Here is a 24,782-nt window from a genome sequence, read left to right as displayed (position 1 = left end):
CAAAAAGTTGTAATTTTGGCACTTGCAGCAAAATTGCAACCTTTTGGTGTCAGAATTCTGGCATACGTGGTTTTATAGTTATGCCTCATTGTACCTGTGAATTGAACACTGTCTTCATAATAAAACAATAGTGTACATGAATGACACTTACTGTCTAGGGCTGATCGATAAACTGATTGTAGCCTGTACTGTGAGGGAATTAACTGAATGCATCTGGATCTGCATTGTATTATACCTAATGGAATACATACCCGTTATGTCTGCGCTGGGAGTGGCAATAATTCTTTCCTGCTTACAGTTGCAGATGTCTAATGCCGCCTGCGGCTCCCAGAAGTTCTGCCTCACTTCTCCAATAAATTGCAGTCCTAATGACAACAGTTGTGTCTTTATGTCCTCGGTTCCCTCTAGCAATGGATATGTGTTTGAAATGAGTGGCCCTACATCTGGATATGTAGCTATAGGGTTCTCCGATGATCAACAAATGGTGAGTTAACATTTTTGCATTTTTTTATAAAATACACAAGAAAAACACAAATACTGTACAATGGAATAAACTGAAAAGGTAAATGCCTCCATGGATTGCCGTACCGGGTCCATAGAGATATTCTCCAATAGAAGTCATGCATATGTGACATTAGTAAAGGGATCATCTACCTCTTTAGGAGCAATTTCAGCTTTAGACATGGTGTGGCCCTGGGCAAAATTAAAAGTGGGGCCCAGATTATGAAACATTCTACCAATATTCTACCTTCTGCCATTAGCTCTACATAGTGACAGAGTAATATGTAATATTATCAGAACATAAGGAGTACAGGGGTACAGAGGAGAGGGAAACAGCTGGATGGATTACAATAAAAGCTTAACATTCATTGGAGTAGAAGCAAAATTACATATTTCACTTCCCGTGATGAAACATGTTTTGTTGAGGTTTGAAGGTGTTTTATGGTGGATTGCATGGCGAGAATAAATGGGTTCACATAAACACAGGCCAAATATTAACCAAGTTTTACTTAAAGTGCTAAAAGTAGATATACATGCAAGAGATCAAAAGACAATCAAGAAGTCAAGAAAGATATCACCATGCAAGACATGTAAAATGAAAAGATATAAACAGGATATACAGATAGTGTACCAGCAAAAGACGAAAAAGCAACATCATATTATACTTGGCATCTATCATTGGGTTTGTGGCAAAAATCAATCTGAGGGACAGGAGTCGATGGTTATCCCCAGAGGCTGAGAGTTCACTGGAGCATCAATCCATGATGGACTCCCACCTCCCTTTGTCTGCAGTGACTTACATACCATTGATGACACTACAGGATATTTCTACCAAGAGAGACATTTTATAGCCATACTGTCAAATGTTATAAAGGCCCATTTACATGCAACAATTATCGTTCCAAATTCGTTCAAACAACCGAATTTGAGCGATGATTGTTACATGCAAACGCAGGCATTGAACACTTATTGTTTGAACGATGATTTTAAGGTGAACTACTGGAGATAAAGCACACACCTTTATCTGTCAGTAGACCGCAGGCTGTTATCTCTGTGGGGAGCCAGCAGTTAACATTGTATTTGACTGCCACCCACGAGGAGAACAATGCAGCTATGCTCACAGCTGGGCTTGTGATTAACCACATGCTGGGCTCTGCAAACAGCTTCTGGAGACCCATTTACATGCAAATGAAGATGATAAAATGTTAATGGCCATCAGTGGCCATTAACACTTTATGCTAAAAGATTGCTAAAACTTTTAATCTTTCAATCGTTTGAAAAGTATCTTTGCGTGTAAATGGGCCTTATGGCAGTTTTTCTTTTATCTATTAGAGGGACACTGCACAGGTCATTCATAATATAGCTAAGTGCATAATAAGCCTTTAGGCTATAATGAGGTAACCAAATGCAGCTGGTTGGATCTCTTTGATATTTACGAAACCAGCCACACAAATGTGTAAAAAGTACTATATATATGGCAAAAATTGAAGTTCCTACAGCTCCATACAGCACTGTATTATAACAATACTTCTAGAGAAGAGTACTTCGGTAATAGGCATTGATTGGAGCACATGACCATTTTCTATGTAAAATCAGAGCCATATTGAAGTATAGCATGGCATCACAGACTGCCATAGGTACTATATTACAGCACTGTTCAATCTGTACAGAGCCATAATACACCGGTGTGCATGAGATCTAACCCATGGGCCAGAAAGACTAGACTCTGCTTAGCAAAGTTAACATATTATATTGTTGTTGAACTTTTTTTGGCCCAGCCCTATGCAGTTACTCTGTGAATACATTACACAGGGCTAATCTGTGGATTCCATTATTCTGTGGTACAGACACAAAGGCATGGGTATAAGAAAGGTATGTGAGTAGAATTTTAAATAGAAGGATATTAGAATACTGTATGGTTTGCTATTTTATTATTAAACCTGAATCCAAATCAGAAATCTCAACTCAATCTCACCTCCATTCAAGAACTGCTGGAATATAATGTACAGCGTGATTCAGAAGTCAGGACCACCTGAAATATCATCAGAATAAAAAGAGATACAAGTCGGAAGCTTTGTAGAACACTTAGATGGGTGGATGAAAAGTTTTCGGCACTGTGTAACTAAAATATATGAAAGAACAATTGATGCTTTACAATACCAAAATATTAACTGCTATGTGATACAATCTTTACTCTTTGAATTCAAAAACATTTTGGAAAAAGTGATTTTACAAAACTTTTTCATACTTTTGGTAATATTACATATATTTGCTATAAGTTTAACATAACATATGCTGAAACATATAGCTAAACATGGTGTTATGTAGAATCAGTTCAATGAGTTATATACTTTTGTATCGTCCAGGGAAATGATGATGTTTATATTTGTACCAAGAATTCTTCAGAGCACATTTTGGTACAAAGAGCATACACCACGGGACATGTCCCTCCAACACTGCAAAACACTGTAAGTCCCTACAAGAATGTATTGAACTATAGGGGATAAAGTATCATTCCTTGCCGAATGGTCAGAAATTAGTCTTTTTTATAGTACCTGACTGCCGGGCACTTGTCAAGCCAACAGAGGATTTTTTACGTGTTTGAACACCCCACCTCCAGCAAGAGATTGCTCTGATTGGCTGAGTCAGCTGAGTGACAGCCAGTTCAGCCAATCACAGCCAGCGCTGGATGCTCCAATGACAGACATTCATTGAATGTATATATTGTATAGTGGCACTGCCTGGTATGGCCCCTCAATGACATTCACTTGAATGGGACTGAGCTGCACTCAGGCCATGTGACTGTTCACGCAAGTGCCATAGCCTCTTCAAACAGCTGATTGGTGGGAGTCCCAACGGGCAGACCCTACCCCTTAGGATAGGTCAATATATTACAGACCCAGAAAACCTCTTTAGTTATGAGCTTTTTGCGTCACCTCCATATTCAGAGGAGCGGTATATGAAATACGGTAGTATTACATTTTATTCAAGATAAAATGCTAAGTTTCCTAGTTTCATTTTATTTAAAAATAATTGTAATATTGCACAGAACCCTTAACTATTAACACTAGTTATATTTGAGATTAAGCTGTAAAATAACATTTTATCCTGTAGAAGCTTAGTTTAGAGTTGATTGCTCTATACGTGAGCTCCTAGGCCTTATTCACATGACCCTATATACGTGGCTAATTTAACCGCGTTAGAAAATCCCAACCATCTGAAGCATTGGATTCCAATATATTCATTTAGAGCAGGGGTGTCAAACTCATTTTCACCGAGGGCCACATCAGGCTTATGGTGACCTTTAATGGGCTGATTGTAAGGCCGCCTGCAGACAACATGAGCCCCTGCAGGAACCAGCGCGGCACTCACCTGCTCCAACGGCTCTGGCTCTGTGATGTGCCGGCTGCCCCGCACAGTTATAGAGCACGCCGCGATTTGTTTTCTGAGCGAGACTTCGCGCAGACAAATCGCAGTCGTCTGCATAGGATTGCGTTTTCTAACGCAATCCTATGGCAGCTTCCACGAGCGGAAATTCTGCGGGAAATCCCGACGCAGAATTTCCGCCCGTGTGCAGGGGGCCTAAGACAGTACAGTAAGGGCTCGTTCACACAAGCGTATTTGCGTACATAATATGCAGTGAATAGAAGCTATTGATTTCAATGAGTTCATTCACATGATGTATATTTTCACACAGATTGACCTATTTTGTTGCGTACTACGCACCCCAATAAGCCATTGAAGTGAATGGGCCACGCCAATACGTTGTGAATGCGCAGGAAACCTGTGTATTCGCTGCATATTTGTGCACCATTTCAATGGGCCCATCTGCGTTCCTTTTTACGTACGCAAATATACAGGAATAAGCGATTTTGGATTGTGCAAATACGCGGCGTATTTGTGCAACCGAAATACAATTACACCCGTGTGAACGAGCCCTAATAGTAACCCCTATAGTGGCATCAGTAAAAATAACGACTCCCACAGTGGCCCAATTAGTAATATTAACCCCCATAGCAACGTTATAATTATAAGCCCCCCCCCAGTAATAAGCCCCCCCCCTCAGTAATAAGCTCCCCCTAGTAATAATAAGCCCCCACCTCAGTAATAATGATAAGCCCCTCTGCTCCCAGTAATAAGCAGCCGCCGCCCCCAGTAATAAGCAGCCGCCGCCCCAGTAATAAGCAGCCCACCCCCCAGTAATAAGCAGCCCCCCCCATAATAAGCAACCCCCCAATAATAAGCAGCCCCCACTCAGTAATAAGCAGCTCCCCCCAGTAATAAGCAGCCCCCCCCCCCATAATAAGCAACCCCCCAATAATAAGCAGCCCCCACTCAGTAATAAGCAGCTCCCCCCCCCAACCCATATACTTACCTCTTCCTTCTTGTCAGCATCGCTCCCTCTCTGCTTGCCCTGAGCCCGGATGCACACTGACACCAGTGTGTGCGCCCGGCACGCTTCCTCCCTAAGTCCTCTCCTGCGGAACTGATGAGCAGGGGACCCAGGGGAGGAGGATCCTGGCTGCACACTGACGTCAGTGTGAGCCGGGATCAGCGGTAACAGCGCGATTACCCACGAGGAGCTGCGGCACCCCAGCTGGTAATCGCTTTAGTGGTGAGCGGCGTCGGCACGCCGCGGGCCACATAACACGAGGCCGCGGGCCGCATTCGGCCCGCGGCCCTTGTGTTTGACACATGTGATTTAGAGGAATGATTTTTAGATGTGTAAAAAAATTGTGCGTGGAAAAATTAACTGAAAATGGAAACTGATTTTATACGGCGCGTGAAAAGATAGGTCTTGCCCCATCTTTTCACAAAATAATCTTTTCAGCTCCCATAGACTTCTATGGGAGCTGAAAAAAAGGGAGGGAGTTTGGCTGCTTCCAATACTGAGAAAAGAATGCAGGATCCTCTGTTTAAGAATTAATAGGCATTCCGAGGAATTCTGCCGACCGAGTGATTTCCGTGCTGCAGATTATTTTTTCGTCAATATGCTGCATCCGCCCAGGTGAATGGACAAGAAAACGCTAATTATGATCAGGACTTGATCACGGCTATACTTCTTTTAGCCGTGATCGGCCGAGCGTAAAAATGCATACAGTCGTGTGAAAGAGGCCTTAGAGTGAGACCACATATAAAGTCACATTTTCCTTTGAAAATTGTAGCAAAACTGTGATAGAGCAGTAATGTGTAGACTCACCTTACACTTGAAGAGAAAGACTATTCAATTAATAGTATCTTTGAAAATGCTGACTATAATGACACTTTATTCATATTGCAGAGCACAGTTGGTCCAATAATCTCATCCTATATAGATGGCGTATTAAGATGTTCCTTCATTACTGAAGGCGAAATCTCCATACAACAACAATCAACTGGCCATCCAACCTATTATGTCTTCCTGGTCCATGGCCCATCAGATGAAACTGGTGAGTGAGGAAAATAAAAACCTTTTCTAACTAGTCTACAATGAAGAGCGTGTCAGCGACAATGGCTACGCGTGTCACAGGTTCGCCTTCACGGGTCTACATGGTCTATGTTGTTTCACTAAAATATTTAGGTCTTGATAATTGGAGGAGCTCCTAAACAAACGAGCAAGCTCGAAGTCATTGGTTCATATGTGCATAGGCATATTGATTATGATCTTCAATCAATATAGTATGGTAAAAGCATAAATAGTCAATACATAAGACATGCAAAGTATCAGTCTGACACTCATATATAAAAGATACATAATCTTGACCAAAATTGTGGACCCAGTGTGTGCATCAGTGCTACCTACTATCGAGCTATCGTGACTGTGGAGCAATTAGAAGATCAGAAGAAATTAGAGGGATGTAAAGGGTTAGAAAAACATGTTTTTTTTTTAATTAGCATCACACCTGTCCATAGTTTGTATCTGGTACTGCAGCTCAGCTCTATTGAGGCCTGAGCTGCAATACCACAGACAACCTGCGAGCAAATGTGGCACTGCCTTTGCAAGAAATTTGTCATATTTTTCTAAACCTGGACAACCCCTTAAATAACTTTCAGAATCTGCTTTGAATTAGTAAAAAAAATATAGGAGATACATTTCTTTAACGTATATTCAATAAAAGGCATAAATGTTTATAAATGTAATGTATTGTGCACAGGACAAATCCAGAAACATACACGGACATTAATATCCAGCACTAAAGTTGACCTGACAAGTTTTGTGACAGTTGGTACGCAGAGTGGAATTAGTTCGGCAGTGATTGGTCACGGTGAGTATTTAACTCTTCATTAAGTTATTAAACGTTACTACTTTCTTCAAATTATAATCGTCCTTTGCTTTAACCCCTTAAGGACACGGCCTATTTTGGCGTTGAGGACCAAGCGATTTTTGGTATTTTTCCATCTCCATTTTTCAAAAGCCACAACTTTTTTATTTTTCCGTCGACGCGGCCGTATGAGGGCTTGTTTTTTGCGTGGCGAACTGTAGTTTTTATCGGTGCCATTTTTAGGTACATAGGCTATATCGTAAAACTTTTATTATTTTTTTTATGATAACAGGGAGAGAAAACGCATCAATTCTGCCATAGATTTTTTTTTTTCTTACAGCGTTAATCATGCAGCATACTAAATTTTTTCTGCGGGTCGGTACGGTTACAACGATACCAAAATTCTTATGTTTTATTAAGGTTTTTACACTTTTCTGCAATAAAAAGCCTTTTTTTTTTTTAATCTTTTTTTTCTCTATAGCTGCATTCAAAGTCCTGTAACTTTTTTATTTTCCTATGTACGGAGCTCTATAAGGGCTTATTTTTGCAAGACGAGCTGTAGTTTTTATTGGTGCCATTTTGGGGAATGTATGGCTTTTTTGATCACTTTTATTGCATTTTTTGTGAGGCAAAATGCTAAAAATTAGCATTTTGCCTCTGTTTTGTAGCGTTTTTTTTACGCTTTTTGCCGTACAAAATAAAAAGTGTGTTCAACTATTTATACACATTGTTACGGACGCGGCAATACCCAATATGTGGGGTTTTAAATTTTTTTTACCTTTTTTTATGCTAATATTAGAAAAGGAATAAAAAATGGGGGGGTTTTTACTTTTTTTTTACATTTTTCTTTTTTTTACATTTTTCTTTTCTTTTTTTTACATAATTTGAGTCCCTCTGAGGGACTTACATCCCTGTACCGATGATCGCTGTCATAAGGCATGGCAGAGCTACTGCTCTGCAATGCCTTATGGCTTATACAGTGAGCATAGGCATAGGCAATACAGGACGCCAGTGTCTGGCATCCTGTTGCCATGGTGACAGGCCGGGCTCTCGCGATGTCATCGCGAGAGATGGCCAGAGACACAGAGCGTGTCCGATCCCTCTGTGAACGCTTTCCCTGCCGCGATCTACTTAGATTGCGGCAGGGAAGGGGTTAACAGCGGGGGGCGCATCTCCGATGTCCCCCCGCTGTTGCAGCGGGACGCCGGCTGTGACTGACAGCCGGCTCCCGCTGCGGGATAGCGCGGGATCATATGTGATCTCGCGCTATTCCCAGGACGTACCGGTATGTCCTGTTGCGGGAAGGAGTTAAACAGGAACGATTATCGCTAGGAAATGGAGGCGGAGCGAGCTGGAGATCATTCTGGCCCGCCTACATTCACAGTGAGCAGGCAGTCGTTAATAAGTGAACAACTGCCTGTTTTCCCAGGCTGATTCAACATTTGGTTTCTTGCATGCAGAATCGGATCGACGAATGAGAAGCAAACAACTTTTCGTCGTCATTCAGTCGGTGCCTGCATTTACACTGAACGGAAATCATTCAGGTTCTCTCTGGATCGCAGGAATCTGAACGGATTGACTCCTGCTAGAGTTGAGCGAACGTACTCCTCAGGCGAGCTTGATGCTCATTCGAGTATTAGCGTAGAGAGAGAGACAGAGAGAGAGAGAGAAAAAAGCTCAGGACCCGGCGTTCCACATACAAAAATGCTCGAGTCTCCCATTGTAGTCAATGGGGTTCGTTACTCAAGTAGAGCTCTCGAATTTTACGAAAAGCTCGACTCGAATAAAGCAGACCCGAGCATTTGGGTGCTCGCTCATCTCTAACTCCTGCAAAAGCAGCTTAAGTCTACTGTAGATAAGAGGAGAGGTCAATAGACTACTAGGACTTAGTGTATCATTGCACTTTTCTTTACTAGTTATCTTAATACCGGGAATGTATCAATTATCTACGTTAATTGTGGTTGCGTTAGTTCAGACTAATTTAATTTAGCCTTGTTATATCTTTGCAAAAAGATGATAAAAGAAACCTGCTAATCTACTGACTCCACATAAGCACATTTCAACATCATACCATAAATAGGTAGAGCCAAGGACATGATTGGATCCCATCCTATCAGATTGGAAAAGTCTTATCCAAAGAAAGCATTAGGAAAGACTTTCCTAGTCTGACAGGACAGAATGCAATTCCTTCCTTGGTTCTAATTATAAAGCTCCTACACATACTAGGGGTGTAGCTAAAGGCATTTGGGTCCAAATCAGCTTGGGCCCACCCCAGCGTTATAAAAAAAAAATGGTGGCCACCTGTTCTCCATACAGATCTCAGAGATAGGACCCGCGTCTAATAGACAATTATGAAATTGAAAAAGTTGTAAAACTTTTTGCCAGCTGAATGTGTTGCAATAACATGATCATATTAACCGATTTAATTCTCCATCAATCCAACACCAATTCTACTTTGGTGCCCTTCCAGATTCTGTTAATGTCACCAAAGTAATGACATGCCATAAAGGCACATGACTGTTACAGGGATCGCTGGTGCAATGTTAGCAGAGACCTGCAGAGGACCACAAAACTTTAGGGTGGGGATTTAAAGGCTGCCTTTTGTATGTTTTGTTTTCCAATGTACTCAGCAGCTAGAAAATTTTCCAACCCAAGGACAGTACAGGGCAATAGTATTGCTAGCCGCTCTTGTGACATAACATTAACTTTATAACACAGTGCAATCACAGCTTTACAGTAACCCAATGGATTTCTATTAAATACAGTATGAGAAGTATCTTTAAAGATGACCAATCACCTTCATAAGTTGTTACAAAAGATTGCTAGTCCCCATAAAAAGAGTAAATCCTGTGAATATGGGCAATTAAAAAAGGGGGTTGATAATGACACCTGCACATATGTAACAATAACCTAACTTTCTGCAGAAGTTGGGTCTAAAGTTTCAGGCTAGGAGATCCCTACATATCCATGGCCTACTCCCATAATCCCTGGGAGCATACAGTGTGAAAGCTGCACGATCCCCTCACTACCGTAATCTGTAACACATCTCCTAACTCAAGACTTTGAATGAACTCCTGCAGGGAGTCAAGTGGTTTGTATTTTATGGACACTATGCTGGTGAATATTGGCCACACACTAGAAGCTGAATGATGCCGTCACACTCTCGATGACTCCTGATCCTCTAGGCCAGGCACACTCACAGTTCAAGCAGAGACATCCCTACTTCTGTGTCTTACCCTCTTACTGGAAAAAAAAGGTGGTTAAGGGGTGACCAAATAACTATGTATAAATACATTTGGGGACAATACAAGGATCTCTCCCATGATCTGTTTATACCCAGGACTGTGATGGTAGCAAGTGGGCATCCTCTGCCTCTGGAAGAAAGCAGGTTTCATGACCAACACAGAAGGGGGTTCTTTACTGTAAGAGTAGTGAGACTGTGGAACTCTCTGCCCGAGGACGTGGTGATGTCAAAATCCATAGAGGAGTTTAAAAGAGGACTAGATGTGTTTCTAGAGCGCTTTGATATTACAGGATATAGACATTAAATAACCACAGGGGTTGTTGATCCGAGTCTTGGCGTCAGGTAGAAACTATCAAAACGTTGATCCAGGGATTATTCTGACTGCCCTTATGGAGTCGGGAAAGAATTTTTTCCCCTAAATGGTCTAATTGGTTTCTGCCACGTGGGTTTTTATTTGCCTTCCTCTGGATCAACAGGGGGGGGAATTTGAAACAGGCTGGACTAGATGGACATTATCTCCCTTCAGCCTAACGTACTATGTTACTATGTATGTTACTGCTCAGAACAAACATGCCCCTGCTGCAGGGCTCATGGTCTTGGCCACAATGTCCCTCTTCATGTTGGTTTGTCCCTCCTCTAAAGCTTGCTCTTCAGGCCAGGCTGCCAATCAGCGCACCATCAGCAAGGACATCTCTGTACCGCATCAGTACTGAACTCTGAAGAGCACTAGCTGATGCAGCACTCCTCGATCACCCCACTTAGCCGCTCGTAGACTTTGCAGCAATAGGACACTGCTGTGACCTCAGTAGCACTGCAGAGACCACTCTGCTGCCGAAGTCAGAGCCACAGGGGTACACACCAAGGGGCAGAATGTAGGTAGAAGAGATGATCAGGGTTAAGGCCCTTTTACACAGAGCGAGTATCGTTCAAAAAATTGTTCAAACAAGCGAAACTTTTTGTTCATCATTCGTTTTATGCAGGCCAAAAAAATCATTGTTGGCTCGTTCACTAATCATTCAATATAAATACCGATCCTTCAGTCATTCTCATTCACTTATACAGTGAATGTGAACGACTGAATGATTTCTAATTTGAACAAGCCAACGATGTATCTACCTGTATAAACAGGCTGCCCAAGCGAACAATAATGACATTGTTTGCTCATTATAAGAATATATTGCTTGGTGTAAATGGTAAGTGTCCAGTTACGGCTGCCCCAGGGAGGGGCAGTGGGTTACCCTTGCCTAGGGGGCTGGTCGTAACTGTGACTGCTAGGATCCCTATAGCTATGCCATTGTGTGGCATTAACACCAAGACCCTGGTGCTTGATGGGGCCCAAAGGGCACAAATGACTTCAATATTATAAATAGGACATGGTATGTTGGGGACTTGTTACAGAGTTTGCTTTGGGATCCAGGAACTTCTGGTTATGACTGTCAAAGCCGCATTTACATATGAATCTGAAGTATTCATCTTATTTGCCCCAAAACATCAATCAATTCCAGCAGAGCAAACACGGGAAAGAATCTTATGGGAATATTTGCTGAAAAAATAAGGATAATTATAGGCCTCAGATAATAATTATATCAATGCAACCAAACTTGTGAGACAATGGCCTATGTGTTTTGTAGGTGCACTCATGCTGATAGCCTGGATGACCACCGGGAGCATCGGGATGATTATGGCTCGTTATATGAAGAATGCAGCTGGAAAACCTTTCCTTGGGAAGGCTGCATGGTTCCAGGTGAAATAAAGGGAGATGACAGCTAGAAATTCCATCATATCCTTTCTTACTTTGAATACAGTAACTTATCCTGAAGTTTAACTATGTGGTTGGGCCAGTTTTGCATTATTCCTACTTGGTTTCATGACTGTTTCTTCCTCTGGCTTTATGATCGACTGGCACCATCTCAGCTCCTTCATTTATTGTGTACTTGTTCTGCACATAATTGTACCCAATGACCTGAACAGAAGTGTAAACTACTGGCTGTATCCAACAATCTTATCATCACCTGAGATAGAGGCCATAAATGAATTCTGCAGCAAACGGTTTGCAAATTACAATGTGTAGACAGACAAATAGACTATAAATTCTTAGATGGACTAGATTTCATATCACTCGTGTACAACATAATGACTGATATATTTACTTGCACTAAGACATTACCAAGGTGATAATTATCAGTATAATGTTAAAGGGGTTGTCCCGCGCCGAAACGGGTTTTTTTTTTTTCAACCCCCCCCCCCCGTTCGGCGCGAGACAACCCCGATGCAGGGACCTAAAGAAAAATCCGCACAGCGCTTACCTGAATCCCCGCGCTCCGGTGACTTCTTACTTACCGGCTGAAGATGGCCGCCGGCATCTTCTCCCTCGGTGGACCGCAGGGCTTCTGTGCGGTCCATTGCCGATTCCAGCCTCCTGATTGGCTGGAATCGGCACGTGACGGGGCGGAGCTACACGGAGCTACACGGAGCCCCATTGAGATAAGAAGAAGACCCGGACTGCGCAAGCGCGGCTAATTTGGCCATTAGACGGCGAAAATTAGTCAGCTCCATGGAAACGAGGACGCTAGCAACGGAGCAGGTAAGTGAAAAACTTCTTATAACTTCTGTATGGCTCATAATTAATGCACAATGTACATTACAAAGTGCATTAATATGGCCATACAGAAGTGTATAGACCCACTTGCTGCCGCGGGACAACCCCTTTAATGCTAATTATATCAGGTACTAACTATTTCATTATGCAATAAATGATTTTATTTATCTATACATATCCAAAGCTACATTTAACATATTAGAGACACCCATTTAGTAGCATGTTGGACCCTCTTTGGCATTCAGGACTGCAGCAATTCATTCTTACGTCCCTCTACAGGTATGCCAAGGTGTGCCAAGCTTCAATTGTTGACTCCTGACAGGAAGGGTTCATCGGTTTGTGCCGTTTGCAACAAATTCTGACCCTTCCATTGGCATGGTGCAAGAGACTTCAGGAATTATCTGTCCATCTGATGCTTTTCTATTGCTCAGTGAGCCAATTTTGTTTGTCGCTTTGCCCACTGGAGTTTTACCTTTGTGTTTTTCTTAAACAGCAATGCACTCAAACTGGTCATCCTCTGTTGATAATCTTTATTTGCATAGCGCCAACTTATTCCGCAGGGCTTTCATTTATAGCCCATCTGAGCTAAATAATGACGAGTCATGTGTTTAAATATGCTGGATAGGGCACATCATTACATTTGGCTGCAATTTGCTTAACTGTGCACTGCCTGTTCATCAGAATGATTTTTAACATCCTCCCCTGTCCTGTTTTGTCAATGGGTTGTTTGTATTCACAGGATCCCTATTGCTTGATGTTTTTCCTCAGTCATACCATTTTTTGGTTTATTCTCCACATCGCTGCATAAGAAAACTCCACATGTCTGATGGTTTTTTAAAATACTGGCCCTTGCCGGTCTAGCACCGATGACTAAATCTCTTTTGAGGTTGCTCACATCGCTAAATTTTCCCATTGTAATCTGGATTTACACTGAAACTGATCCATAGAAAACTTGTTCGTTTATTTTATGCTGCACTCTGGAATTACATTAGAGGGCAGGTGTCTCAAATAAAGTGTTCATTCAATTTATAAAAATGAGTATTTTTTATTCTTCACCTTTTTTTTTGTTGAGCAAATAATAGTACAAGAGGAAGAGTGCAGGTAATCAGGTACAAACATGTTGTGGACACATCGACAACTGGTGCAGTCTCAGGCAAAAGGCTCATTCAGACGAACGTGTTTATGTGCATACATAGGTACGCACAAAACCGCACGTCTATTAAAACCATTGCTTCCCTATGGTGTGTTCACATGTCTGTGTTTTACAGGTGTGCAAACGCACGTACCTGCAAAAGATAGAATATGTGTGCACCGCATGGGTCTGTGATGCATGTAAATATTCCCCGTGGGGAGTCCCCTTGTCACTGAACACTGTGACAGCATTGTCACAGTGTTCAGTAATGATGTCACTCCCAGCGGGGAGTAAAGAATCCTCTGCCACAGCTGTGGCAGAAGATCATGATGTTCTCCCATTGCTTTAAATGGGGTCGCCGCTGCTACCGGTGGCCCCATTGATGGCAATAGGCTGCCGATAACCCTTGCAGTCAGAGGCATAACTTGAAGCTTCTGGGCCCCAATGCAAAACCTGTAACGGGGCCCCCAACTATAATGTTTTATTCATTGTACTGGGCTCCTTATATGGATAAGAGAGGCCTTATGGGCCCCCTAAGGCTCCTGGGCCCGGGTGCAACCGCATCCCCTGCATCCTCTATAGTTACGCCCCTGCCTGCGGTGATTTTTGGGGAAGGGCTTTAAATATAAGCCCTTCCCTGAAAATCATCCCTAGCATGTGTGAAAAAATATATACTCACCTCTCCGCCTCTGTCGGGGCTCAGGCACGTCTAGTCTGAATGACAGCTAAGCGCTGTCTGTGATTGGCTGAGCATTTTTCGAGAAGAAGTATGAAAAAGAGAGCCGGATTCTGACTGGTTGCTACAACGCTCAGTGTCACTATGATAAAAATGAAACCTGTATGGTAGACTTGAAACCTGTAATCGACCTCTGAAAACCTACATAGTAATATGATAACTTTTAACATATTCAGTACACATTTAAAGGGCTTTACTATATACAGTAAATTCTTGGATTTTTTCTATAAGAAGTTTTATATATCATTCTCTTTTCTTCTGTCTGCAGGTTCATTTCTATCTCATGATATTAACAGTGATTCTAACCCTAATAGCATTTATTATGGTGTTTGCCAGCATTGCTGCATGGCGAAGTGTAAGTATTTTCTACCAAAACTAATAACAAAAGCGAATAGAATTTGCCTAACATATTCAGTGCAGCCTATCTAAAGTTACATTGAGAAATGTTTACATTGTGTGTAATGAAATAAGAGATATGGAAATACATAGCTTCTAGCATTTGAATTCCAGAAAGCAAGATTTTAAGTCCCACCCATTCTGCCAAGGTTTGTGCCCAGAACCACAAGTAAATACCCCCTTTTCTTCCAGTTTGCACAAACCATATCCAGTTTAAGGTTTGCCTTCGCAAGAAGTTCCCATGAAGATTGGTGAGTGCTAGAGATGAGCGAGCATACTCGCTAAAGACAATTGCTCGATCAAGCATTGCCCTTAGCGAGTACCTGCCCGCTCGGAAGCAAAGATTCGGCTGCGGGCGGAGAGCGTCGGGGAGGAATGGAGGGCAGATCTCTCTCCTCCTCACTCCCCCCTGCTCATGGCCGCAACTCACCTGTCACCGGTGCCAGCAGCCAAACCTTTTCTTCCGAGCGGGGAGATACTCGCTAAGGACAATGCTCGATCGAGCAATTGTACTTAGCGAGTATGCTCGCTCATCTCTAGTCAGAGCTCAATAAATTTGGACATAGTTGTCCTTTATCAAAAGTTAAGGTGCCTATTGTTACCATCATGTTCACAATAATACATCTTATAATATAATATTAAAGGGGCGTGCAATAATTTTATAAAATTTTATAAAACTCTCAATCCCCTGCTCACTGTGCACAGGCTACTTAGTGAAATATAAATAGACATAACTCAAAATTCGAGACCATGTTTGGGGGTTATCATTCTAGGAGAGGTACTACGATGATAGAATCTCATGCAGCCTTCATTCTTCTTCCTCTTCTTTACAGGGACCTCATCCAGTCCTTGGCTGCATCGTTATGACATTGTCATTCTTGCAGCCCATTGTTGCTTTTTTCCGCCCAGAGCCTAAGAGTGAAAGGTAAGTCCTTCTAGCCAACTGCTCGTCATCCCATTTCTATACTATATTAAACTGGCTTATCTTACAATTTTCCTGTGATTACTGGAATATGAAAAAGTTGAACAAACTGGAAAGGAAATGCACCTGTCATGATAGAGGAACTGTAAACTAGGACATTTATACCATCCTTTATGTTACTGTGCCCGTACACGTTACAGGAAATTGCCCGCTAAACCCACCAATTTCGGTGACAGCAGTCGGCTATCATGTATGTATGAGGGTTCCCCACTTTTCCCTGACTGCAGATATTGGGCAAAGGAGGATCAGGCATATTCAATTTCAGGAGATGACTCCTCTTGCAGTGATTTATTTTATTATCCCGATTTTTATGCATGCACACACATGTATAGAACAGTGTATGGGCACCATTAACTTAGTGTGTGATAAGAACTCCCAAGTTTGGGGTTTTTACAACTCATCTATCTGAAAGGGACATAGGAAGAACACTGTGAGATACCAGTCTGTCTGTTCCCCACATCTGAATAGTATGGCTGAGACCACACCCTGTGATGCCGATGGGTTGAGTTCAGCTGACCAACAAACGGCAAGATGCAATGAGGTTTCCAAATATCTGTTTTAGCTGGAAGCCAGATGCTACTCTGGTTCTGGGAAATGTATAGTGGGAACTCCTGGCACACCAAGTTTAGTGTTATAGATGCCCATGCTTAGTGAGGACCAATCAGCTCTCCTGAAAAGTTTTAGTAAATATTTGTGTTCCTTAATAAATAACAATTCTAGAACAATTCTTTTCTTCTTCTGTTATCACTCCTGGAAATCTATGAGTAATTTGACCGGACTGGAAATTACCATATCTCTTGCCAATTGGGTATTTATTTACACTGTCCAATCAGTACTAACAGGGTCAGACGCAGATATGTAGCTACTGCAACATTTGTTTATGTAGCCCTTTTAGGAATTAAATCTGTAACCCATAATGACCCTTTTTAACTGTATGTGTATTATTATAATTACAGACGTTTCATCTTCAACTTGGGACATCGTATGAATGCAGTTGTGATCAAAATCCTAGCAGGTAAGAGAATAATATAATAGGCCAAGATCATACCATATAAGAAATAGGTTACTATTTCTATTACTACTAATCATGCCATATTCACATCACTACTAGTGGCCGCTATCTTTCTTGGTCTTAAACTTGTGGATTCAACTCCAACCCAATGGATGCCCAAGGTGATGGGAGCATTTTTTGCTTGGGAACTCCTGTTTTATATCATCCTAGAAATCAACATGCGCCTAAACAGAAAAGGTTAGTAATGACATTAATCTCTGATTTACATCAGTGCTAAAGCTTCTGGACTGATACTGGAATACTTGTACTAAAATGCCTATTCTGTTCTTAAAGGGATTCTTTCTCAAAGACAACACAGTACTATTAGATCTTCATAGACATTGCAACCCCTTTTCTATGAGCTCAAGTGAAGAGCCACTAACAGTCATTGTCCCTCAAATTGTGCATATATCTTATTGTGGGTCGTTCATCTGATTGGCCACATGTAATACTGCATGTCCCATGAAATATCCTCTGCAGGGAAAATGTATAATTAACAGCAAAGTCAACTGTTTTCTGGTGGAGCGAGATGCTGGCAATTTCAATCTGAAAAGGAATTGCGTTTGCTAAACCACCTACTTAAGACTTATGGTTATAAAAGATGTTTTAATATTGAGATTGGTGCCGAAAAACCAAGGGAGACATTTCCGAAGACTTCTTTAGACACTAAGTAACTAGAAGGGTTGATGACCTGGGTATCTTCCGACTGACAGTCATGGAGTCAGATGGGAACTTTTCAAATGTTGATCTAGGGATTAGTTTGACTGCCATTATGGAGTCGGGAAGGAATTTTTTCCCTAAAAAATAAGAGGCAAAGTGGCTTCTGTCTCATTGGGTTTTTTCTGCCTTCCTCTGGATCAACAAGGGGGGGTGGAAACAGGCTGAACTGGATGGGCGTTTGTCTTTTTTCGGCCTATCATACTAGGTTACACCTGTTTTCTGGTGTAGAAAAGTTGTAAAATTTGTTGAAGGACCGCTTGCGCAGAAATTTTATGACTTTTCTGATGGCATTTTTTTAAAGTAGGTGGGGCTTGTCAGAAGGGAGCATGGGCGCCCCAGACTGATAGGTTTATGTATAATTTGTGCCACTACCTGACATAAATTATACCAGAAATGTACAGCATCGCAGGATCAGGTGTACATCTCTCTGTCAAGGCGCATAATGGAGCCTGGGATGCTCTGTATACATGAAGAGGCGTGCGCCTCTTCATGTTTTCAGTGCCCAGGGGGGTTGTTCTAAGCCAGGCACAGGAAATGCTGGGCTTAGTAAATTTCCTCTTAAGTTTTTTCCGATGGAAGATGGTTGGCCATTGATCATGCGACCTCCAGAAAAAGAAAACATCTACAAAATCCAGTTTGTACTGTGGAATCTCAACTATAGAATTCATCACCCTGGTCATTAAAATCTAACATTGTACAATTAACCATTAATGTGATAATGTCAAGTTTTCTGTTTTTCTTCCCTGCAGAGACATATGAAGTTAGTGGCAAAAAGGTAAGCTACATGATAATTAATATTATGGCCATTTTACCATAGTCTTTGTGCATTTCTTGAGACGTCCTATCCAAAAGATTAACCTACACGTACAATAAGTCAGTGCTTTCCATTCTGTGACCCCAAAATGCAAACTATAAATAATACAAAATGAAGATGAAAGAAATCATAGCAGATAAATAATCCTAACATGCAATGGTCTAAAAAAGCTGCCAGAAGCCATAAATCCCTTTATATAGAGAGGAGCTTCTTCAGGGCCCATTACAAAGCACAGTATACCAGAAAATACAATGGAGTCACCAAAGACACAAGCAAAGGGCAGTAGATAACATGTACTACCGCACTATATTGTGGAAAGGCGCTACTAGACAGCCAATCAGTGCATGCACTTTAATAATGCTTTATCAGTGAAATCCTCATGCTGATTGGCTAGATTTTCCAGTAAAGTGCACATGCCGCAGATCCGGACTGTGTGACATTATATGTTGAATCTGAATTCAAGTTAATTGGCCCAAGAAAGACCATTATATGTGGAAAACACTGCATCCTGATGCCATTGTAACTTGACGGATCACTGTGACAGTACTATACATAAGGTGATCTACAGTAATTGAAGGGGTCCACTGGTCAGGATCCCTATTTATCAACTAATCGTCTGGTATACGGTCAGTGCAGCTGGGCCAGTCATCATCAGTGGACAGAAGAGTAAGCAGGCACATTGGCGTCACTCCCATTGAAATCAATAGGAGATCTGTGCTTCTATTTTGCTTCCTGATCTTTCATGCAGACAGAGTCGGATGTCCAGTCCCATCCAAAACAGAAGCAGGAAGTGAAATAGAAGCACAGCACTTCCCTGTCCGCAGATGGTCATGTCCTGCAACTTTGCACTGCCAGCAGGCCAGACGATCAAGTGATGAATGGGGATCCTGAGTGGCGGACCCCCACCCATCAACTATCCTCTGGATAGGTCATCAGTTAAAAAATGCCAGAATACCCCTTTAAGGCTCTATACAACCTCCAAACATTTCCCAGTGTTGGACGCCGGAAAAATCCCTCCCCCTCCCTTTTTTTCAGCTCCCATAGAAGCCTCCAGCGGATCTTGTCAAAAGATAGGGCAAGATCTATCTTTTCACGCACCGTATAAAACTGGTCAACATTTTCAGCCGCCGATGTCCTATTATTCCCGATGCAATCTTTTTACGCACTCATAATTGCTCAACTGAATGGATACACTGGAATCCAATGCTTCAGATGGTTGTGGGTTTTGAACACAGCTAAAATAGCCATGTATATATGGTGGTGTGAATAAGGCCTTAGGCGTGGCCTGTATGGAAAAGCAGGCTTTCATACATTGACACAGTAGCAAAATATCCTTGGAAGATAGTTAAAAATAACAAAAAATAATTAAAAATAACAAAAAATCCCCTTCAAATATATAAGTAAACTTCAGTACTTAAAAAATATGAACATATGTAAATCTAATTAAATGTGTTATAACTAGAGATGAGCGAGTATACTCACTAAGGCTAACTACTTGAGTGAGTAGTGCCTTAGCCGAGTATCCTCCCGCTCCGCTCGTCTCTAAAGATTCGGGGGCCGGCGGCGGGCAGGGAGCAGCGGGGGAGAGCGGGGAGGAATGGAGGGGAGATCTCTCTCTCCCTCTCCCACCCTACCCTCCCCCCCCCTGCTCACTGCCGCAACTCACCTGTCACCCGCGTTGGCAGCCGAATCTTTACAGACAAGCGGGAGGATACTCGGCTAAGGCACTACTCGCTCAAGTAGTTAGCCTTAGCGAGTATACTCGCTCATCCCTAGTTATAACCTCTCCATAAGAGCATTCTACTTCATATATTTAAAGGGATTCCGTCATTAAGTTGATGCTGCTTGAACTACGGGCAGTATGAACCTGGGACAGGCAGGGGTGCCTTTTGCTCCCGTGGATTTTTTATTCTGAAATGCTGCAGTATTTCAAAAAAGTACACTTTGAAGTTAGACTTGGAGTTGAGCTCCATGTCATGGGAGTGGGTCAGCCTGGCATCTCCTCGCCCGCTACAGGCAGAGGGACAGCTCTCTCCCGATGCACAAACTGGGAGAGGAGCAGTCCATCTTCATGCAGTGGGCGGAGAAAGACTGGTGCAGTCCGCCTCTGTGACTCAGAGCTCAGCTCTCCAAGTGTATTTATTCTGACACTGCAGCCTTTCAGAATAAAACACCTACATTCTGCCCCTTGTTCATGTGGCCCGTGGTTCACGCGCCATGAACCTGATGACAGACTCCCTTTAAGATAAGATGTTGAAGTTGAGGTCGAAAACCTTTTTTGCATATACACTAAATACTCAAATCATTTTCCATTTTAGATGCAGGCTGAGACTGTGGCACTGGTAATCTTCATTTGTGGAAATGTGGCCTTTCTGATATCACTGTTGGTTGGCATCGGACGATCTTAAGCCCGGTGCTTCGGAAAGGCCGACTTTAACCCGTCAAAGAATTAACAAAAAGGACATTATCATCAACTGTAAAACATTTACTTCTTGAAAGATTTGAAAATTGCCATTTGGAATATGTAAAGTACACTGTGTTCAGGACGCCTGTGAGCCATTAAATGGAGATGAGTAAGCATGCCACGTCCTACATGATGATACATTATGTCAGGAACTTTTTGGATTTTTTTGTGACTCCAGCACCCAAACTGTGATGAATAAAAACATTTAGTTTTATTAAATTCATATCAAATGCATACTAGAATACAGGACAAAAATGTTATCCATATCCAAACCCTTAGCTACAGATAATATTCAATGGAACACTCAACATTACATATTTAAACCAAATGTTCTTGCTCTCAGTAAGACAAAAAAATTTATTTTGTTAGAGGCCCAATAGTCACAATGCCATTTTCTCTACCAAAGAAAGGTGAGGAATGAGATGAGCTAGCAATGTATTTGGAAGTATTGGTGTCAGAGTGCTGGCTGTGCCCAAATGGAAAAGAAAGGATGCCAACAACACAGTCAATTAAGCCATCGCCAGTGGGGCAGCAAGGATGAAGAGCCACAACCGAGCCTGAATCCAAGGCTCGATATGCAAGCAATAAAGAAGAAAGGTGACATCATCAGAAAGGGCAGAAGACAAAATCTTCTCCTTTATTCCATCCAGATGAACAAAATAACTTGCATGAGTCTATATCCTGTCAGTCGAAACGTTGCTGTTATTTTGTTCGTCTGGATGGAATACAGAAGAAGTTTTTGTCTTTTGCACTACTGATGCTGTCACGTTTTCTCTTTGGTGCCGGCTGTGCCATCACTTCTTGGTTGTCTGAGGTGACATGAGCACATCACCCCGGGCCATGTAATGCGCTGGGCGGTGCATGCTCTGTGTCATTCAGTGCTGGATACCAAGGGAGTAACTTTTCCCTGGTGCTAGTGCTGCTAGGCTGGCTGGGATGCTTGTTAACGCAGTCAGCCTATCAATGGTAGTTGGTATATATATCTATAGACCAGCCCTTAAGGTGCTTTTAGATCGAACGATTATCGTTCAAACGAGCGAAAGTGACTGATAATCATTCAGTCTAACCACAAACCAATTGTTGAAAGACGAACAAAAATCGTTCACTTCTCATTCGTCCTGCAGGCATAAAAATCATCGTTGGCTCGTTCACTTATCGTTCAGTTTAAACATTGATGCCCACCGCTGAATCCACCCCTGTGCCCAGCCGGCGTCCGCACGTAGCTGTCTTTTTCTCTTCTTTATCTCTACCGCAGAAGGCTGTGGCGAGCCGCCATTGGACAAGCGCAGTACAGATTTTTTTCTTTAACTGTCTATTTTTCCCGCGCCATTTATAGGCGATGACGTGGAATCTGCGACCTTTCTGCAATGTCAATTGCAGAAGGGCTGCTGGTCGGACGGCTTCCACTGACTTCAATCCGCCCTAAAATGGAACACTGTGTGATTTTTTTTTTTCCCCCGCTCGTAGAAATTGCAATTTGATTCCGCAAATGTACAGGAAGAAGCACTTTTCCATAGCATGTAACAAACGGTATTTGCTGCCGATGCCGACTGTGAATTCCGCAATGCAAATCTGTTCATGTGCAGGAGGCCTGATAGTTCAGTGTTTCAATTTTCTCATGCAACGAATATGAAATACTGAACGATACTGAACGATTCTGGTGGAAGTCAACGATGAGGTCACTGGCTCGTTCACTTGTGCAAAAGCCGCATTAGTACTAAGGACACAGTTTATACTGTTAGACACGCTGTAGCAGAAGTATCTTTAGCATAGTCGTAAGTTATCTTAGGGCTCCCTCACACAAACATTGTCGGTACGCAGCAGCACACAACGCATTGTGTACCACTAGGTGCTCCCCACGCACGCAGCTCGTGTGCAAGATACTCTAGTGTGTTGTATTAAAGGTTAAGTCAGCTTAGTTCTGATCGTCTTCAATGTGCGACTCTGCTTAGCCAGGAATTGATAGCTAGATATCCCTGCTGGAAGGCCGAATTGTATAAATGTTTCCTTCCTTTGCAGTAATAAATAAGAATTACATGCAAAAAGCCGCTTCTGGAATCAAAGGACATTAAAATGTAGATTTATGAAACTGTCTGAAGAACATATGTCTTAATGAGCCTAATGTGGTGCAGAGTGCTAAAGGCAGCAGAAAAGCAGTCCAAAGCTCTCACTCATGACCTGAAGGTTGCGGGTTCAATCCCTGTGTGGTTCAGGTAGCTGGCTCAAGGTTGACTCCGAGGTTGGTAAAATGAGTACCCAGCTTGCTGGGAGGTAAAGTTCACTGAAAAACCACCCCACAAAAACAATCTGACAAGAAAACATCACAATGTGATGTCAGTCATGACTCGGCGCTTGCACCAGGGGATTTTACCTTTAGCTAATAAAGCTTTTAAGTAGGAGCTACTGAGGCCTTTAAGCATCACATCAGTTAAGGCACTCATGAGTAATGTAAGTTTCTCAGGTTTATCAGTGGTATCTTCATTATTTCTGTGACATCATCCATCCTTTATGGTGCTTGCCATCCTAATACTCACTTACATCAATTCTTCTAAGCACAGTTGTTGGTTCTGATCAGTTTGGTCAATTTAATAAAAAAATCTAAAATGTTTTATAGATATATCTTAAAAATTGAAGATCTTTAAGGGTGCTGTACCAAGTCTTCACTGCTACATACTGGTTAATAATTTATCCAAGTATGCAAAGACATGCTGCGATTTTTAAATCCACTCATGGAAATCACAATTGCTATCCGCTCATCTTAGCGGACACGTGAATGGTCTGTTTTTTCAATAGGCATGGAATACCGCATATCATCCGCGTGGCTGACGATCACAGATTCCGCAATTGAAATCCGGTTGTGTAAATCTGGCCTTAGTCACGATATAATAAACATACAGACTTGCAACACTATACTTATTAAACTGCTATACGTTGACAGCCAATGATATTAAATGTATTGTCCTAAAATATTCATAACATCTTCTTTATTTATCCAGAATTCCTGTTGTATATACAGAAATACATTTTTTACATATGCATTCACTACGTTTAAAGTTAAACCAAGTAATCTTGTAGATGTGATACCTTTTGATTGCCAACAAAAAAGAATGATGTTACAGCGAGCTTTGAATCTACTTCAGATTCTTCATCAGGCTTTGACAAGGTATCATAGCTACAAGATTACTTGGTGTAACTTTTTACTCTATTGGCTAAAGGTACCAAACTAATTTTTTTTTCACTTTGTAATGTTAATAAATTATTTTGTCTTATTTATTGGTCTTCTATCTGTTTTCTACATTCACAAAAATAACTACAATTCATATTTGCATTGATATTGGCATTTAGCTAATGGCTAAAATGACCTAAAATTTTGTTGTGAAGAATCACAATCTAGTTTCTTAAAGTGTGCAGTTCTGGGCTGAAATGGCAGTCGATATCTATTTAAAAAAGGAGTATGTGGATTACCCGTTACAGTCCCCTACTATTGGCTAAGGTGCCCCCAGAAAGAAGGTAATTAATGTGTAACTTCCTATTCCTGTGCCAAACTTCACAGATGAAAAATCTGTGAAAAAAAAATCACATTTGGGGACAATGGGGCATAATTATTATGTGGCCTGCACCAGAACTGTGGCATAAAGAATGACAATTTCCCAAAAATTGCAACTTTTTGAGCATTTTTTTAAAGTGGGCATGGCCTAGCATTAAAGGACATGAGCATGCAGACCATTACCAGAATTTCTGTAATTTATGCCAAGTTTGGCATAAATTATAGCTCAAACCTATGCCAGTTTGCTTCAAGTTGGTGTAGATATCAGTCTGGCAGATGGAGGTACCACCAGATGTGTCAAAGGTCTCTTAATACATTTATTGCACTTATGCGTGTGAAATATCGGTCTAAGCG

The 24,782-nt window shown here is 41.8% G+C and overlaps 1 protein-coding gene across 1 annotated transcript in view; it reads left to right on the top strand.

Moving 5' to 3' along the window:
• LOC136621621 (putative ferric-chelate reductase 1) overlaps nt 1–24,152 on the top strand; it is a 41,666-nt gene extending 17,514 nt beyond the window's left edge. The window contains exons 6-16 of the mRNA XM_066597240.1: nt 299–484; nt 2,868–2,969; nt 5,783–5,930; nt 6,636–6,746; nt 11,619–11,731; nt 14,723–14,809; nt 15,684–15,775; nt 16,789–16,847; nt 16,944–17,081; nt 18,353–18,378; nt 20,736–24,152. Coding sequence (XP_066453337.1) covers nt 299–484; nt 2,868–2,969; nt 5,783–5,930; nt 6,636–6,746; nt 11,619–11,731; nt 14,723–14,809; nt 15,684–15,775; nt 16,789–16,847; nt 16,944–17,081; nt 18,353–18,378; nt 20,736–20,825 — 1,152 coding nt within the window. The 3' untranslated portion in view covers nt 20,826–24,152. The remainder of the gene's footprint in view (nt 1–298; nt 485–2,867; nt 2,970–5,782; nt 5,931–6,635; nt 6,747–11,618; nt 11,732–14,722; nt 14,810–15,683; nt 15,776–16,788; nt 16,848–16,943; nt 17,082–18,352; nt 18,379–20,735) is intronic.
• The last annotated feature ends 630 nt before the right edge of the window (nt 24,153–24,782 follow it).

The sequence above is a fragment of the Eleutherodactylus coqui genome, chromosome 3, assembly GCF_035609145.1.
Source record: "Eleutherodactylus coqui strain aEleCoq1 chromosome 3, aEleCoq1.hap1, whole genome shotgun sequence".
In the NCBI taxonomy this organism is placed as follows: domain Eukaryota; kingdom Metazoa; phylum Chordata; class Amphibia; order Anura; family Eleutherodactylidae; genus Eleutherodactylus; species Eleutherodactylus coqui.
The sequence above is the reverse complement of the archived record's forward strand: the minus strand, read 5'-3'. Positions and strand labels throughout refer to the sequence as shown.